This window comes from Mauremys mutica, chromosome 10 (genome assembly GCF_020497125.1).
Source record: "Mauremys mutica isolate MM-2020 ecotype Southern chromosome 10, ASM2049712v1, whole genome shotgun sequence".
NCBI lineage: Eukaryota > Metazoa > Chordata > Testudines > Geoemydidae > Mauremys > Mauremys mutica.
The window spans coordinates 71,402,526-71,419,533 of record NC_059081.1 but is presented as its reverse complement, the minus strand read 5'-3'; the positions used below and the strand labels follow the sequence as shown (position 1 = coordinate 71,419,533).

The window sequence follows — 17,008 nt, the reverse complement described above, 5'->3', positions numbered from 1 at the left end:
CAGAGACAAGGGAGCCAGCAGAAGAGTAAGTGAAACCAGGTGCCCTGTTATTCACAAAGAACAGGGATTTATCCAGGTATTTAGTGGGCCCTTATTTCGATAGGGTCTGAACATCTCAGAATGGTGTTTCCTTTTACACTTATGGGTGATGTAAGGATACCTATATTAAAGAGTCTATGTTGCTCATACAGTATGGAAATCAGGGTCTCTAAGTGGACAGACAGTAGGGTAATGTTTCCTGTCCTACTGGCATCCTCACGCAGAGTTAAGGTTGTGTGGTTGTCTTGTGTGATGGACAACCTCGCCTGTGAAATTTTTAATGTTCTGACATTTGAAGTTCCAGGCGGGGAACTGGATATACAAAGGCCTTACCTTAGCTGAGCATTTCTCTGTTCAAACCCATTCCCCCCTTTTATATATATTTGTCATCCTCAAATTGGAAAATAGCTCCTTCATATGGAGCACAGAAAAGTGTTAATTTATTTTCTTTCAATAGGATACTTTTTCATCAATATCAAAGTACATGAAGCAGAGCTGAGAACAAGCCCAGCTTCGTCACAATGAAGAAATGTTTTTTATTCCTTTTGATGTAAAGACTTATTTTAAACCACAGTGCTTGCACGGTACACGACTGTTTAAAGTGAAATCTAGTGAGACATTTCAAAGTCATTAAATTCCAATTCAGCAAGGGATGGAAGTCTAGCCTGGCCCTAAGTCCTCAAAAATAACGAGTTGAGCCCCAAGAAATTGTGAATTCTTTTTAAAAGAAATCATGAGATTTAAATAAACTTGAGGGTTTTTTTTATTTGCCTTCTAGGTTTAGCCCTTTAGAAGTTGCATTTTCAAGCTCTTCCCTGCTATCATGAGGGCTATAAACTTATTTTTTTTTAAATGCAATTCTCAGTGTCACATGATTCCAGGAGCTGGGGCTTTAAGAAAAGATACCAAATAATATTGCAAGCCTTTTGACAAAATCATGAAAGTTGGTGACTTGGGTAGCAATCTTAAAGTTGCTTTCGCAGGGCAGCACTACAACAGCACCAGCCATTCTCTGCAGCATGAGCCAGCAGAACAATGGGCAACTGCTCTTCTTCCTTTCCCAAAGCTGCACCTGCTGAATCCAAGGATCTAGAGTCTCCCCCTTGCCCTTCAACGTCTACATTAAACTGCATAGAAAGATGGTGGGAGCCCATGGACTTTGCTGTCAACCCCACCTTGATGAAACCTGTTCCGAAAATTAATCAGCACCACCACAATGCCTAGATGAGATCAGCATCTGGCTGAAGAATAGCTGACAGAAAAACAATCCAGACAAGTCCAAAGTGAAGCTGGTCAGAAGGGGAGGGTGAAATTATCCAGAAAAATGGCCATTTTACAATCCCCATGCCCACACTCCACCTTCCACTGGGGGGATCTGTGAAACTTCAAGGTCCTGTTTGACTTCATACCAAGATTACAAGTAGTTTCTGTGGCGATGAGTTCCTTCTGGCTCCAATTCCCCAGGAATCTTCACCCCTACTGTTCAGCAGACCTGGGCCCGGTGATCCATGCATTAGAAACCCCTAGACTGGACTGCTGTAACTCTGTATCTGGGTGTGAAGGTGACTGCAATGCGGAGGCCTCAGCAGCAGCCCCTGTCCTCAGTGGGATTAGCCACTGTGAATGCCACAGTCCTGTGCTCTCATCCCTTCACTGGCTCCCATGGCTAGATCTTAGTCTTGATCTTCCAGGCCATCAACAGGTTATCCCCTGGCTCCATCAATTACTACATTTACAGGCACAACCCACCATGGCAGCCAGCTCTACTGGGATAATGCATCTTGCAGCGCTCAAGGCGAAACATGTGAGAATCAGCCAGGACATTCTTTGTTGATGGGATTGGGCTATGGAACAATTTTCGCAAGAAGATTAGATTAATCTAGAGCAGGGGTAGGCAACCTATGACATGGGTGCCAAAGGTGGCACGCGAGCTGATTTTCAGTGGCACTCACACTGCCTGGGTCCTGGCCACCAGTCCAGGGGGCTCTGCATTTTAATTTTAAATGAAACTTCTTAAACATTTTAAAAATCTTATTTACTTTACATACAATAGTTTAGTTCTATATTATAGACTTATAGAAAGAGACCTTCTAAAAAGGTTAAAATGTATGACTGGCACACGAAACCTTACCTTAGAGTGACTAAATGAAGACTCGGCACAGCACTTCTGAAATTTTGCCGACCCCTGATCTAGAGCCTGACCACCCACCAGAGCCAAATTTATTGGGGGAGGGAATGGACGCAGGGAATACCCCAAGCAGAGCCTCATCTACCATGGAAGAGCAGAAGCCACAAGAGGCCCACTAGGGACTTTGCCATGCAGACCTAATTTACCTGGGAAGCACTTCTGTACTCCAGTGATGGGCACTCTAGAGAACTCTGAGGTAGATTATGCTCTTTTTGAAGATTTTCATTATCTATAATCACCATTATTGCCTGCTTCATGCCTCATTCTGGCATGTGTTTCACACTTATGTGGTGAAATTATGTGTTCTGTTTTATTGCAGCTGATGCAGAATAACTTCAGAAGGCTGCATGACGATGGTATCTCATGATAGTTTTTTTGAACATTGATAGGAGAATCTTCCTCCTCCTAGGTTTCTATATGTGATCATGAACAGAAGATGACCTAATTGGGTTAACTATCTTCCTGTTTGGGAAAATATGTGGGTAGGAGGTTAACATTGGAGCATGACCTCTAGGATATAATGTTACAGATTATGGGTGGGATTTTCAAAAGCACCCAATGTTGGCCTAACTATACTCCCATTGAAGCCAATGGGGGATAAGAAATTGACATCAATGAGAACAATGTGTCCAGTGAACTGATGAGCTAACTGACCTCTGAACAGACCAGCAACTTCACTGGCTTTGTGGTAAAGATGCAGAACGAAGTCTCACATGTTAAGCACCCACTCGTGTATGAAAATAAACCTTTGGGTCATAAGCGTTGAAAACTGCAGACACTATATCTACTCACCCCACCACTATCTTCAGCGAAGCCCTCTATCTCCCAGAGAAACTTTGTCTTACAGAAATGCCAGTTAACACCGTTTGTTGTGTTTCTACTGTTTCAGATCTCTTCTGTAAGCCCAGAGCTACAGCCTATGGCCCCATTATACTCAAGAAAAGGCAATCACTTGTGCCTCTTTGCCCATTAATTTCAGCAAGACATTTTTGGGTTTTGAGAGCACGTCCATTCTTTATTGGCAGTTCATGTTTTTTGAATGTTTTAATGCTTCTTTATGAACAATTTTAAAATTATTATAAGTCTACATACGTTGTATACACTTGTTTGCATACAGTACACACGATTTATTAAAACGGGGCAGTTAGTTTTCTGAGTAGCATGTATGCTGGTTGTATTCATTTTCTTCTTCTTTTAGAATTGCACAAGAGATCTGGAAAGACAGACTTTCTAGCTGAAAATGTTTGGGGGGAAAATTAAGGCCCCGATCCTGCAAACACCCATACATATTTAACTTCACGCACTGTGAACTCAATGGAGCTACTCATGTGTGGATAGTTAAGCACGTGTATGAGTGTTTGCAGGATCAAGGCCTACATTCTGAGTAACTCAGCAAGTGCTGTTTTGTGGCATCCACTGTTCTGAAGTCCTTCCTTACACATTATAAATGCTTAATTTATTGCCTCAGTGGTATATTCTCTTACTGATGCACACACAGATTGTTTCATTAACACCTTTTTGGGGAATATACCTCTTAAGATATACAGCAGACATAACTGTGGGTTTAACCTCAGAGAAATTTTACATTCAGTTCACTAGTAATAAGAAATATGCTTAAATGTCTACAGACTGAAATGATCAACCATTGCTGCTAGCAGAATATCAGAACTTCTTTTGTTAGACCAAGAAATATTTGGAAAACATTTAACCAGGCCGAACAGTTACTATGCCTCTGATGGTCGGGCAACAAGACTGATCCAAGCAATTAAATAGGAGACATCGGCTATGAAGAAGATCACTAGCAGAAACAAAGATGGTACTATAATTAACTTTTTCTTTTTATTTACACCACAAGAATAACAAGTTGTCATAATGTGGTACAAAATACTGGACTCCTAATAAAGTTGAAATTGAAGTTGGTACTGTCAGAGAAAGACACCATTGGCCAGTAAAAAAAAACAAAACAAAACAAACAAACAAAATAAAACAAAAACAAGAATGAGAAAAATAAATTCCAACTCCACCAAGTAAAAGAAAGGACCATCAGAAAATTTTAGCACAAAGAATGCTACCATCACTTAAAGTAGGGTCCATACAATAAGAGTGAAATTGTGTCTAAATTACAGAGTAAACCGGTAGCTGCTACCAATGGTGACATCATACTGAGCATGTATAGGTATAAAGTAGAATATAATATAGTTACAACTTTGATACTACATATCTGTAATAAGCTCTTGGGTGAATAATGATCAAACCCATCCCCCCCTTTTTATATTTATATATATATATATATATATATTATATATATAAGTTTGTCATCCTCATAAATTGGAAAATAGCGCCTCCACTATGGAGCACAGAAAAGTGTTTATTTATTTTCTTTCAATAGGATACTTTTTCATCAATATCAAAGTACATGAAGCAGAGCTGAGAACAAGCCCAGCTTCGTCACAATGAAGAAACGTTTTTTATTCCTTTTGATGTAAAGTCTTATTTTAAACCACAGTGCTTGCACAGTACACGACTGTTTAAAGTGAAATCTAGTGAGACATTTCAAAGTCATTAAAAAGGTTAACACAGCTGTGCTGAAGACTTAACTCCTTAAATCCTTTTTTGCTCAGAATGAATGACTAGATGTGTTAACAAAGGGATGCGCACAACTCCCCGCCCTCCCAGAGAAGTGAAAACAAAACAAAAATCAACAAAAAGAAAAAACCCAACCAAATTTTTGTTTTAAAATGACACAGGCAGTTTACTTTGCGTGTTCTGTGTAGTTTCCCTAAAACACTGTTTTCCACATAAATACAATAAACTCTATTATTGGTAAGTCACAAGTGCTAGATAAACTTTTTCTTCTTAAAATGAGAAATGTTTAAGTAGTCCTTTTTATTTATCTTTTTACAATAAAAAGCACAATTTCTTAAGTTCAGTAAGATGCAATTCCCCCGACCCCCACTCTCCTTCCTTTTTGTGTGTGTGTTTGACAGAAAATTGCCTCAACTTTTGTCTCTGCAAATCCCACAAGAGGGGAATTTTTTTTTCAAAGCTGCCAAGTTTGGCGTGCAAAATCTGTATACAATATAAAGACATGCCAACCTTACAGACCATGCAACCTCAAGGTGTAGGAAACTTAAAAAAATATATTCATATATATTTATATATATATATTTATATATATCAATGCCCATAAAACATGTGGGCCCAAAAAGTTACAAAAAGGAAGAATGGAATGAATGCATGACTGCGACTAATAAAGGAATGTTTCATATTGAAAGTAAAAAAACAAAATGATCAATTGTGTACTGCAAACTGGGACTTGCTTCTCTGTAAGACAATTTGAAGATGTTGCTTCGTTTCCAAACAGGCAAAAGAAAAAAAATATTATTGTACTGGGCCACCCCAAAGACTTGGCTACAAAGTGATGCACAATTTCTGGTCTCTTGCTGGTGGAGCTGAAGTGCATCATGCTTGGGTTCAGGAGGGGAAGTAGTAAGGAAAGGGAATGAGTGCTCATTGAATCTCCCTGCAATGTACCTCTTTGGTGGCTACTCCAGAGAGTTTGCTAGCATTCCCCTCAGGACTGGATGCTCACTGACCCACATTTTCTTAGAAGGCTACTGAAATGAAGAGGCCAAAAGCTCAAGGGGTGAAAAAATGGTGGTCTCCAAAACGAGGACCTCCTTTCCCTTCTATCTGCAACAGTCAAGGTCAGACAGGCCACAGAGCACCCAGACGTGGCCTGTTGAGTGGGTTTAGGCAAGTAAGGTTTTAGCCAATCCAAGTGATCTAGACTTTGGAGTAGACTGACGACTTAAAAGTCTTGGTAAGTCTTTCCATTGCTGGTAATAACTTAGTGAAATGATTTGAAATAAATGAACAATGCATCTTGAAAGTGACAAGGGTACTGAATATTTCAGGCTATTGCCAATCATCTAATTTAAAAGAAATCAACTCAATCTGTCAGCAATTGTTCACAAGGAAAGAGGAACACAAATATTTTCCACAAGTGATACTAAAATTGTTAATTAAGAAAAAAAGGAAGGTCTGGATACAAAAGGTATCATGTAAATGTTGATATTGCCAACATTTATGAATGGGTAAATGATTTAAAATATGAAATCACAGGATTCTACAGCCAAATTATGTTTTAGATCACAGCAGCAAAGTGGTCATTTAAAAAACCAATGCATACACATTTTTTGCATTTTTATATATAAACCTTACTGTTAGAATATGCTGAAGACAGTTCTAATAACCAAAATGTTTCATAATTTTAAATGTACTTGGGTTAGCAAAAACTCAAATACAGTAGTGTCTGTTTATTAAATTGCATTATAAAACAAAGCAAAGAACCCTCCTGCACTTGCATGGTATGTTTCAAATTCTTTCCACAAGCCTGAATTTAGTATGTTCTGAATGGAATGAAAAACAGCTACTTCAAGAACTGGAAAATAAGTAATATAAAATGATCGTCAGTTGTCATAATAATAAAAAAAATTAAAAATACCCTTGGTTGTTCAGATAAGGGATCTGTGCTCTCCTACTCTGCTTTGAAAAGGTACACGTGTCCATTTGGTCTCCTTTAGTCACCTAACTCCACAACTCAAGGATTATCTGCTTATACTGAGGGCCAGCTCCGAAAGGCAACAGGGAAAAATCAATGGAGCTGAAGATTAAAACTCTCTCACCCAACAGTGACTTAATCTTAAAAATAAATTTGAAAAAAAAAAAGTTCTTTGGAGGACTAAAATTACAATTCTAACAATGGTGGTTCAGAAAGATGCTTAGTGTGTGTGAGTGAATGCTAGTTGCCTCAATAGTGTCTGGCAAGCCTTCAACATGGTAGCTACTAATGCCATATATAATCCTCGCCACAATCCACACGGAGGATATGATACATCACCCATTGTAATACTACTATGCTTAAGGTAAAACTCTTATTTTCTTTACACAGCTTCTATCACAGAACTGAGGAAATATACAATCATTGGTATCATACAAAAGAGACCATTGGATTCCCCTCTTTTAGTTAAACGCACGCTTTCTGAAAATAAACTCTGACAACCTGCAACAGTTCCTTACACCTGTGGAAAGCTGCTCACTGTACAAAAGACTTAAAAAAAACCCCACAGAAAGTAATGTACACGCATGAAATTAGGGAAGAAAAATGTTGACATTGTTACCGTTCAGAAAAACAACTGTCAAATGTAAAATAAATGTAAGAGTCACACAAACAAGGCTTCTTTAGGGTTCATAATCCTTGCTTAAAAACTCATTTTTGTTAGAAAACTTTAAATTAAAATACAAATGTTTAGGGTAGTTGCCCAGTGGCTAATGTGTTGGTGTTCTGAAAACTTTCCAAACTGTAGTCTGAAAATGCTCAAGTTTCAAACTAGATCCCTCTCCAAAAGCACCAATTCCAATTAACAAATAAATCTTTCACTAGGGACCTTTCAATGGCTACTTTTATAGTCTGCATTTATTATATATATTTATTTTATATAAATGCATTATAAATAATTCATAAGAATCAGATTTCTAAGCTTGGAATACATTTGTAATATACATTATACATATATATATATTTATACCTAACAATTTAAGCAATATCTCATGCTAGTTGCTTTTAATGAAAAGCATTCCAATCTTAAAACTGCAGTTGTGTCTATTGCATGCTTCAACAACCAGATTGGTAAATTCAATTTCTACATAATGTCTGAGAGAGAAAATGTTTGAAAATTTGTTTTCAAAATTGTTTGAATTTCAAAGATCCAACAGTATTTGCCACTTCCTTGGCAACTACCTTAATTTTTTTCCCACGGCAATAAAACAAAACAAAAAAATCCAAACTTTAGACAGTTTTGGAGATGCTCTATCCAGCTGATGCCTGATTCCAGTAATCATGCAAGCACAAACCAGTCTTCCTTCCTGATGGCAGTTCTTGGCTTTCCCAGAGGAAATATGTTGACAAACTGCTGCTGTTCTTTTTCTTAAGGCGTTGTTCCTCAAACTTCAGAATATCCAGCTGCACCAAATCCATCAGCTCAATTAAAAAAAAAGGCACAAACTCATCTTCGGATGGCTTTGGAGTTACTAAAGCCGACTCCTTCTGAGCTCCATTTCCTCTTTTTTTTTTTGTATTTTTTTTAAATATATATATGTATGTGTGTGTATATATATATAAGACTATATATATATATAGACTAGTCCTCTTTCCCCCACCCTCCCCATTAAAAATACACCATCTCGCATTGTTCTGGTTTTGAAGAGAATGTCTGACTCACAGGTAGGCGAGAGCCATTTAAAAAAAAAAATCCAAGAAACAAAACTACAAGATGGGTTGAGTGGTTCAAACGGAGATTGCTGAATTGTGGGTAATCAAACTTTAAGCACCAGTTTTAAATGAAGTTTGTTTGTTTTTGTGTTGTTGAATCTTTGATTTAATTATTTTTTTCAGAAAAAAACCCTGACAACTTTGCGAAAGACTTTCATGGGCTTTGTTCCCCTTACGGCTTCCATTGAGGACCAGAGGAAGAGCGCCCAGCATACGTGCTTGTCTTCAACACTGCTGCTCTTCACCAGCATTTTTCCTTTTCTGTATATACTGTATATGTGTATATCTATCTATTTGGAGAGATTTTTCTGTTGCTGTGTTTTACACCTGGTTGTCCCTTCTGTATTCTGTAAGAAAACCATGACAGGACGCAGGAGTAACAGGAGAAAGCTTCTTGGCAGAGCTTCAAGACAAAGACGAACAAACAGGAGAACTCCAGCTCAAAGGTGAATGCTACAGGGGAGGCTCCTCTTCCATGGGCTCATCATCTGGTCTGTAAACAATTTCACCCAAAGGAGGCAGGATGGGGGAAGGGAAAAAAAGAAAAAAGGGTAGGGGCATGGTAAGGATAAGAAATTTACAGTGTGCTGTGTACAAAAGTGTTACGCTTTCTCTAGTGCACTAATGGGTGTTTTCCCCAAAACTCCCACTAACACCCAGTTTGCGAACCCTCCCCTACCAATCCATTTAAGTTTTACTCACCCAGGCTGTTAAGAATTAAATTTTTAAACTTTTTGGAGAGTCTGCTACAAGTGGAAAGAGCAGCATTTCTCCAAGTTTTCTAAAGTTCATTGCACTGAAGAGTTGACTCCCCTCCAGTCTTGATGAACGTGTGCTCGGCTCCTTTGGACCAGGATAACACATTAAGACATGGCTGGCACTGTCACCATTCTCCTGGCTAGTCAGAGGGTGTAATAAAACAGAGGGGCAGGAGCCACTCACTGTGGAAATAATTACCCTGACGATACTGGGAACGTGTCCAGTTAAAAGGAAATGACAAAAAGATGAAGTCAGACTCTGCACTGCATCACCAGATGGTTACACACATTATTGTCCACACTACTAACGGCTTCCATCTCTGAGATCTGTTAGATTGATGGAAGTGAAGGGAACTCACCTCTTGTCAGCTGGCTTCACACCCACTGACAGAGATGCCATGGCTGTTACTGTTTCTGCTTCTTCAGTCTCACACTTCTGTGCCTCGATCAAGGAGTACCCTACCGTGGAGGAGTAACGCTGGAGTGAATGCCAATACTTGCCTAAGTGAGACATAGGATAAAAACAGGCTGTTAGGCCAGCTGCTGTACCACAAAGTTATCATGTTATTAGTTATTATGAGAAGTGAGCAGGCTCAGGGCTTGGTGCTTTCAGTGTCACCATGATCTTGCATTCAGATAGAGCCTGACACTTGAAACATTATGGGCAAGATTTTCAAAGCACTCAGCATTGGCCTATCTGAGCTCCCATTGAAGCCTTTGCTAAAACTCCCACTGGTTTTTCAAAACCAACGCTGGGCACTTTTGAAAAGCTCCCTCTACACATATAGGAATCATATCACCTACCAATTAAATGCAACCTCATCTGAGCCTGTCTCATCCCTCCTCTCCAGAGCCTATGAAGGGGCTGGGGTTTGTGTGGGGAAGACACATTCACCCTTCCTCCTTAAGCCCTATGCAGCTTACAAGGAAAAGTAAATACAGCCTGAATCTGTACTAATTTATCGCAGGCTCTCCCACTCTCAGGGTTGCAGCAGGGAGCTGCAGCCTGGTGGTGAGGTTCTCGAGGAGGTGGCACTGAAGCAGTCTTGGCTAGGTTTTCCTGGACATTGCCTCTTTTTTGAGCCTCCGTCCTCTGTCCGGGCGGATTTTTCAAACAACATGCAATGTCCAGGGGGGTTTCTGAGCAGACATTGCAGTTTAGAAAGAGCTTCAATTGGTACGCTTCCCGATTGGTCCCTCTCCTGCATCGACAGCTGACTGGTCCATTCCCCTGTAGCCACAGTTGCCAGATCCCGCCCACGCAGGCCCCCAGCTTGCAGCCCTGGGGCAAGAGTCCAGCAGGGAGGCACTGACTGACAGTTGTCGCTGCATCCTGGGCTTGCGCCAGCTGGTTGACAGGGAGCAACACTGCCCCTCTGCGCCCTCCAGTGAGTACTCCTGCTGCAGGCACTCCCTCCAGCTCCCCCAATGCTCTCTTTTTGAGAACCTGAAATATGGTAACCCTAGTCTTGGCTGATGTGGGAGGATGCAGAGACCCCAGCAAGCCATCCACACTCTGTGCTCCTTCCCCTAGCTATGGGCTGGGAGCAACCGGAACAGAGCTCCCTTTCCATGGCTCCCCTCACACATGGAACATCTCTTGGCCTTTGCCTGCTCCATTTAGCCGAGTTGATCATGCTGAGTTTGGGCCGGGGGTGAGGTGTGGGGGGGGAAGCGGGGAAAAGGGACACAGAAGGAAGAGACTTAGTGTGGTTCAGTTCAGAGGATTATCCATGAAAAAGTACCTTCCCCACAGACTGGGGATGGGATCAAGTGGAGGATACTACCCCCTGCTGCCCCAAAGTTTGGCCTCCAAATCCAAGTTAGCAACAGATAAAGGCAGGAGTGCTGCACCACTGCTCTGTCTGCATGGCCAGAAAAACCTTTGTTAAGGTGTCAAAGCATCTAGAGACCCATGGATAAGTCTGAGCTGCCTCTAGTATTTGCCAGCAGAGAGGGGCAGCCCAAATATCTCAGACAGAGGGAGAGATCATGGTTCAAAAAACGGAACAGTTCATCAGCACTTTTAGTGTATTTCTTCATTTGCTTTTATGGCTCACAACACTGAGGGGAAAAATACCATAGTAATTTTGCAGCCCTGGCTACAAGAAAACTGGAATACAGGCATGGTTTTAACATCATCACTGTGACCAATTTAGCATCAAGAGCTGCGGAAAGGAATCTGGTACATGAGTGCTCAGTCTGAAGATCTGGTTATCTGATAAATATGCTGGCCAACCTGAGGTAATGATGGCCTCCTGAAGCGAGAAGCTGAGTAGTTCTCCATATGGAAAAGCCAGTTTACTTCCACATTGTAACTATGATAATTCACAATGATAAACAGTCTGGCTAATTCTACAGCAACAGTACAGTTATTAGCTGATATCTGGCTTTAGTGCCACGCTGCTTTGTTAACATATGTTATCACAGTGGTGCTGTCATAATAAAGATCTGCTTTCAAGTAAGTGTTTACTGTAGCTATGTAAACCAGCATATAATTAGCTCAAACAGTTTGTTTGCTAAGACATTTTAAGTATTTAGAGGCAACAATTTTTCTAGTATGTCTGAACTTTACACCTGGGCACAGCACAATGGAACGTCCTCTTAACGAAGCAGTTTCTTGGAAATCAGGGTAAAATCTTGGTGCTATTGAAATCAGTGGGAATTTTGCCATTGGCTTGGGGGTGGGGGAGGGCCAGGATTTTACCCCAGTTTGTCTCCTTCAGACAATAAGGTGCATTTAAAATGAAAGTGGAATGAGGAGGCTGACAGGTCAACACAGTCAAAGTCAGAATTACTGTCTGCCAAGAACCCTGGATTCTATGGCCATTCAGTGCTGGAAGAAACATGCGAAAAACTTCTGCCCAGCATTGCTGAAGACTTTGTTGAATATGCTTCACCAGCATCCTTCCAATCAAACTTTGGATCCAAAACCAGAGCTGAATCACTGGTTGTGAATGAAACTGCTCTTCTGCTTTGAACGGCTAAAGACGGGTGGAAGATATTAAATGGAGAGTTCACCTGCTTTTGCTGCTTATTCCTCACCTGAAGCCCCATGGCGGTTTGGAAACCTTGTAATTCCTGGTTGTGAAAAAGTTTATAACATCACCAACCCCTGAGCTAGGTTTAGGTGAGGAAGCAGCAGCAGGGACAGCTGGACTCTTAATCCTCAGAAATTTAGAGCTAAGGAAGAATATATGGAAAAAGGAAGAACGGTTTTGTGGTTAAGGCACTGAACTGGAGACATGGGTTCAAGTGCTGACTCCACCACAGACTGCCTGTGGGACCTTGGGCAAGACACTTTGGCAAACTTCAAAAACACTCAAATGGTTTAGGAGCCATTTTCAAAAGTGACTAAGGTACTTAGGAGCCAAAGTCCAAATAACTTCCAATGTGACTTAAAGCTCCTAAGTAACTTATTCACTTTTGAAAATTTTGCCCTTAATTTCTCAGGTCCTTGGTTCCCTACCTGTAAAATGGGGACAACGCTTTCCTTCTCCAATTTGTCTTCTCTGTTCAGATTATAAGCTAACCTAGGGACAGGATCTCCTGTGTGTATGTGTTTGGCATATTGGGGCCCCAATTGAGCTTGGGGTCCCTTGGAGCTACAAATAAACAACATTAGCAGAAGAGTTCAAAGTGCTCCATGCTGACAGGGCAGCATTTTATTTTTAAAAGCATAGGTAAGCCTACAATTCCAGCACTTCTACCCAACGCTGGGTTTAACTTCTATTAATGTTCAGTCTTAATTAGATGCTGTAACAATTCCCAATTCAACTTCTTTAACAGCCATGAGAGGCTGCACATAAGCACTACCCATACATCCCACCACACACAGCACAAGGAGGAAACTTGACCTTTAACCTGTGTTTAGTTCCTTTAACAAATTATCCCCAACCTCAATTTCTTCACCAACAGTAGGACAATTTGCTTTATGTGTGCGATTACTAAGATAAATGCATCACTTGGGTTTATAGTTGGTTTTGGATTAGGGTGAGAGAAAGGAAACCAAAAGATAAACAAATCATCTTGCTGTCTGAACACTACGGGTATGTCTACACAGCCTGGGGCAGTGAGTCAGGCTTCTGCTAGCATGGTAAGAACAGTTGCATAGACAGGGCTTTGAAGTTGTGCCTTAAGCCTCCCGGTGAATGGGCATTTCAGAGCCTGAGCTCCAGCCTGAAGCACACTGTCTACACAGCTCTTTTTAGAGAACTAGTGTGAGCCCACATCTATCAACCTGTACTGGGAGGCTGGCTGCTGTGAGCTGTGTAGACACTCTTACACAGTTATGCACTTCTGCATCTTGCATGTTCAGCTCGTCGTTGCACAGGGTGTGTTTACTGTACATTGACCATCAGCAAACCAGCTGAAGCAAATCTAGCAGACCTCGGGAGAATTTATTTACTATCATCGTTACAATGATGGAGGTGTCAAAATAGTGTTGTCTGAGACAGCTCAGAGGAGAATTATCTGAGCCAAGCTTATATATACTCACTGTGTATCTCAATTACTTTTTCCATGGAATGCACTGCATTGGCATTTGCTCTCTGCTGCAAGACTTTTTCTGGAAGAGGATCAAGCTGAAAAAAATGGAATAGAAATAGCAGAGAATTTTAAATGTATATTACTGTATATACTCTGTATCCAAGCGTTCTTCAAGACACTGTATATACTGTAATCTGTACTGAGTGCCCAGTCCCCTCCTTTGATTCCCATTATCTGATCCTACTTAAAATTCTGGATATCAAAACTTTCTAAACGGTCTTCTCATTACTGTATACTTCAGTTTTGCATGTGCATGCACAGACACACAGAGCCTTACAGCTGTACTACATGTAATGAATGGAAGTTGAATAGAAAACTTGGGGAATTAAATTGTTCACTGCCATGAACATGTAGTGGTACTTTTTGAGAAGTTTAGGCTCTGGATGAGAGTTTTCAAAGGCATGAGCCATCTATCAGCTCCCCCAGAAATCTGTATGTGCAGAATATTAAAAAAAAGTTACGAGCGCCAATCCAGTTTAAATCTGAGTGACTCCTACCTCCCAGCCTATTCTCTAACCTCCTTCTCACATGACCTCTTATACCACATCTTCTTCTATTTCTTCCAGGATACCTCCCCACTACTCCCCCATTGCCATGAGCCATTGTGTGGCCCAAGGATGCTGCCAGCCACAGACTGTGAATATCTACATGCCTCCTAAGGTCCACAGGGCAAGAGCTCCGCTAGTGTCCAGCTCAGAAACACTGCAGGACAGGAGCCCTGCTTTTAAGGATCTTCGAACATGTGCAACTGGAAAGGATGCCTGAGCTTTGACAGTCATAAGCACTCTCAGAATAGCTACTCTGCTTTGGTGAGCTAGGCAGAGCCCTGTTCTACAGTCTTCCCCACGTTTCATTTGTCAACAAACATATTTCATTTGTCAGTCACTGGGGCGCAGAGAGAAATATTAATGAGGGAGGATGCTGATAACTTTGCTGGTTTTTTTTTTAAAGCCTGTATATAAGATACTATGTAGATCTATTTCTACGTAAAGTCTGAAGTGTAAAAACAAAGCCATATACAGGTTAAAGGGACCTGGAAAAAAAGTTAGATACCAGCCAAAAGAGTAACTTTTAAATTCCTTTGAACTCCTAATCCAATGAATGTATTTACTTGTAACCTTCCCAAAAATCAAATTTGTGCCGTCCGAGTAAATGTCCTAATTTTGGTTATGACAAACACGACTTTTCGTCCATTGCAAAGGAATTGAAACCCTGCTTTAACTCTAAACTCCACAAAACCTTCAGTACAAAGCCACCGGTAGCGCCTCCATAAGGAGTTCTTTGTAGCTCTTACTATCTGCTGGGTCAATCTTACCAGGGCAGAGAAAGATTAACATATGGATTTAATGCCTATGAAATTTGTGCTAAAGTTACTGTGTGTAGAGAATTGTGTTATGAACCTTATTCTCTGTGATGTTGGTTTCTTTCCCGTCCTCCTTAAATAGTGAGAAACAATGAGAACAATGTGACAGAATTGAAACTGCAAGTTGAAAGGTGATACAGAACTTTTAGAAAGTTCCTGCATCTGAATTTATACTATGTGCACATAAGAATGTCTTTTGGGGCTCAAGAGCCTTTGCATTCTAAATGCAGACAGGACATGAACTGTGTCTCTCTGTTCTTATCCAAACTCACACCTGTCAACCCTCGTGATGATAAAAAAAAAAAGTTTAATACCTGAGGCAAGGGAACATCTTTGTTTCCCTAAAGAGAGATGTGTGAATGTTTAGCAACTAGAGTAACTCAAAGAAGCTTTTCTGATGAGGGTATAGTTATACTGGCAAAACCATCTGGGGTGGATGCAACTGTATCAGCGTAAATACGCTGATGACAGGTCCCCCAAACAGCATAAGCTCTACTTTTGGTTAGGTCTATACTATGAGTGCTTTTTGATATAGCTACCCCAGTATATTATACTGGCCAAGTGTTCCTAGGCACAGCTCATATTGGCAAAGGTGAGCTTTTGCTGGCTTAGCTTATTTCAGTCTCCTCCTCTCGCTGACCTGAGCAAAATAAGCAATACCAGCAAAAGCTCAGTTCTGCCATTTTAACTCCGTCTATACTAGAGGCTTTCGGTGGCACAGCTATGCCAGTCACAAATCACACTTCTTCACACCTGTGACCAAAATCAATCTGGCTTTGCAAAAATCTATAGCGTAGACCTGGCCTGTATAAGCACAGTTACACTGGTACAATTGCATCTACGCTAGGGATTTCAGCGGCATAGCTGTGTTGGTTAAAAGAAACAATCACTCCCTAACTGGGCAATAATTCTTAGGTCAGGCCTCATGGAGAACAGCAATGTTTAGAATCTAACACAATAGAGAGCCAACAATCTCAAACATAACATAATTCAAGTTTAAACATATGCAGGCTGTCCTATTTCATAGGACCTGTAGCCATCTCCCACACCATGGGTAAGTATATTGCAGATGTTACAAGGGGTCAGATTTAATTTGGTGCATTAGTGAATAGTGAATTTCCATTAACAATGCATTTGCTGTGAAAAAATTCTTGAGCACGCCCCTTAGAAGTAAATGGCACGCAGTGCATAGACCATTTCACTCGGCATGCACAGAACCTTTTGGTGCTTGGAGGTAGGGGAAGGAAAGTTTGGAAAGGGAGCATGGAAACCCCCCCCTCTAAACTCTCCCTTGATTACATTTCCTTCTGTTTTTCTGGAATAGATTTTCCACATGTCAGACAAAAAGAAGGCCAAAACTGTTCGCTGTAAAGGAATTCCAAACTTTCAAACGAGAAGCATGCCGTGAATATGCTGACACTGGGAAAGCCACACTCTTTCACTCCAATGTCAGACAGGAGGAGCCGTGTGGGGAAGGGGAGCCAGCTGACCAAAAAAGCAATATGCCTTTAGCAGGACTTAGAAGCTGCATTTCAAGTAATTACATGGGGGTGGGGGGAGAACCAGATAGCACCACAATACACTGCATTCTGCAGCAAAGGGCCCTATAATTCAATTGTGGCATGAGAACTAGCACGATCAAAAACTCTGCCCATATCCCATTCTGATCCTGCAGCCTTTAACCAATACAAAAAATTAAAAAACACACATTAAACTGTTCAAAGCGACACTCTTTTCCCTAATGTTTTCATATTATCAGTTTGGGCATTGGAAGACGC

The 17,008-nt window shown here is 40.9% G+C and overlaps 1 protein-coding gene and 1 pseudogene across 1 annotated transcript in view; both read right to left on the bottom strand.

Annotated features, from left to right (window-relative positions):
• Positions 1-4,041: 4,041 nt before the first annotated feature.
• LOC123378501 lies at positions 4,042-5,199 on the bottom strand (annotated as a pseudogene).
• HDAC4 (histone deacetylase 4) overlaps positions 4,159-17,008 on the bottom strand; it is a 449,638-nt gene continuing 436,788 nt past the window's right edge. The window contains exons 27-29 of the mRNA XM_045032382.1: positions 13,818-13,902; positions 9,679-9,820; positions 4,159-9,054 (exon numbers count right to left, since the gene is read on the bottom strand). Of these exons, the coding sequence (XP_044888317.1) occupies positions 9,015-9,054; positions 9,679-9,820; positions 13,818-13,902 (267 nt within the window). The 3' untranslated portion in view covers positions 4,159-9,014. The remainder of the gene's footprint in view (positions 9,055-9,678; positions 9,821-13,817; positions 13,903-17,008) is intronic.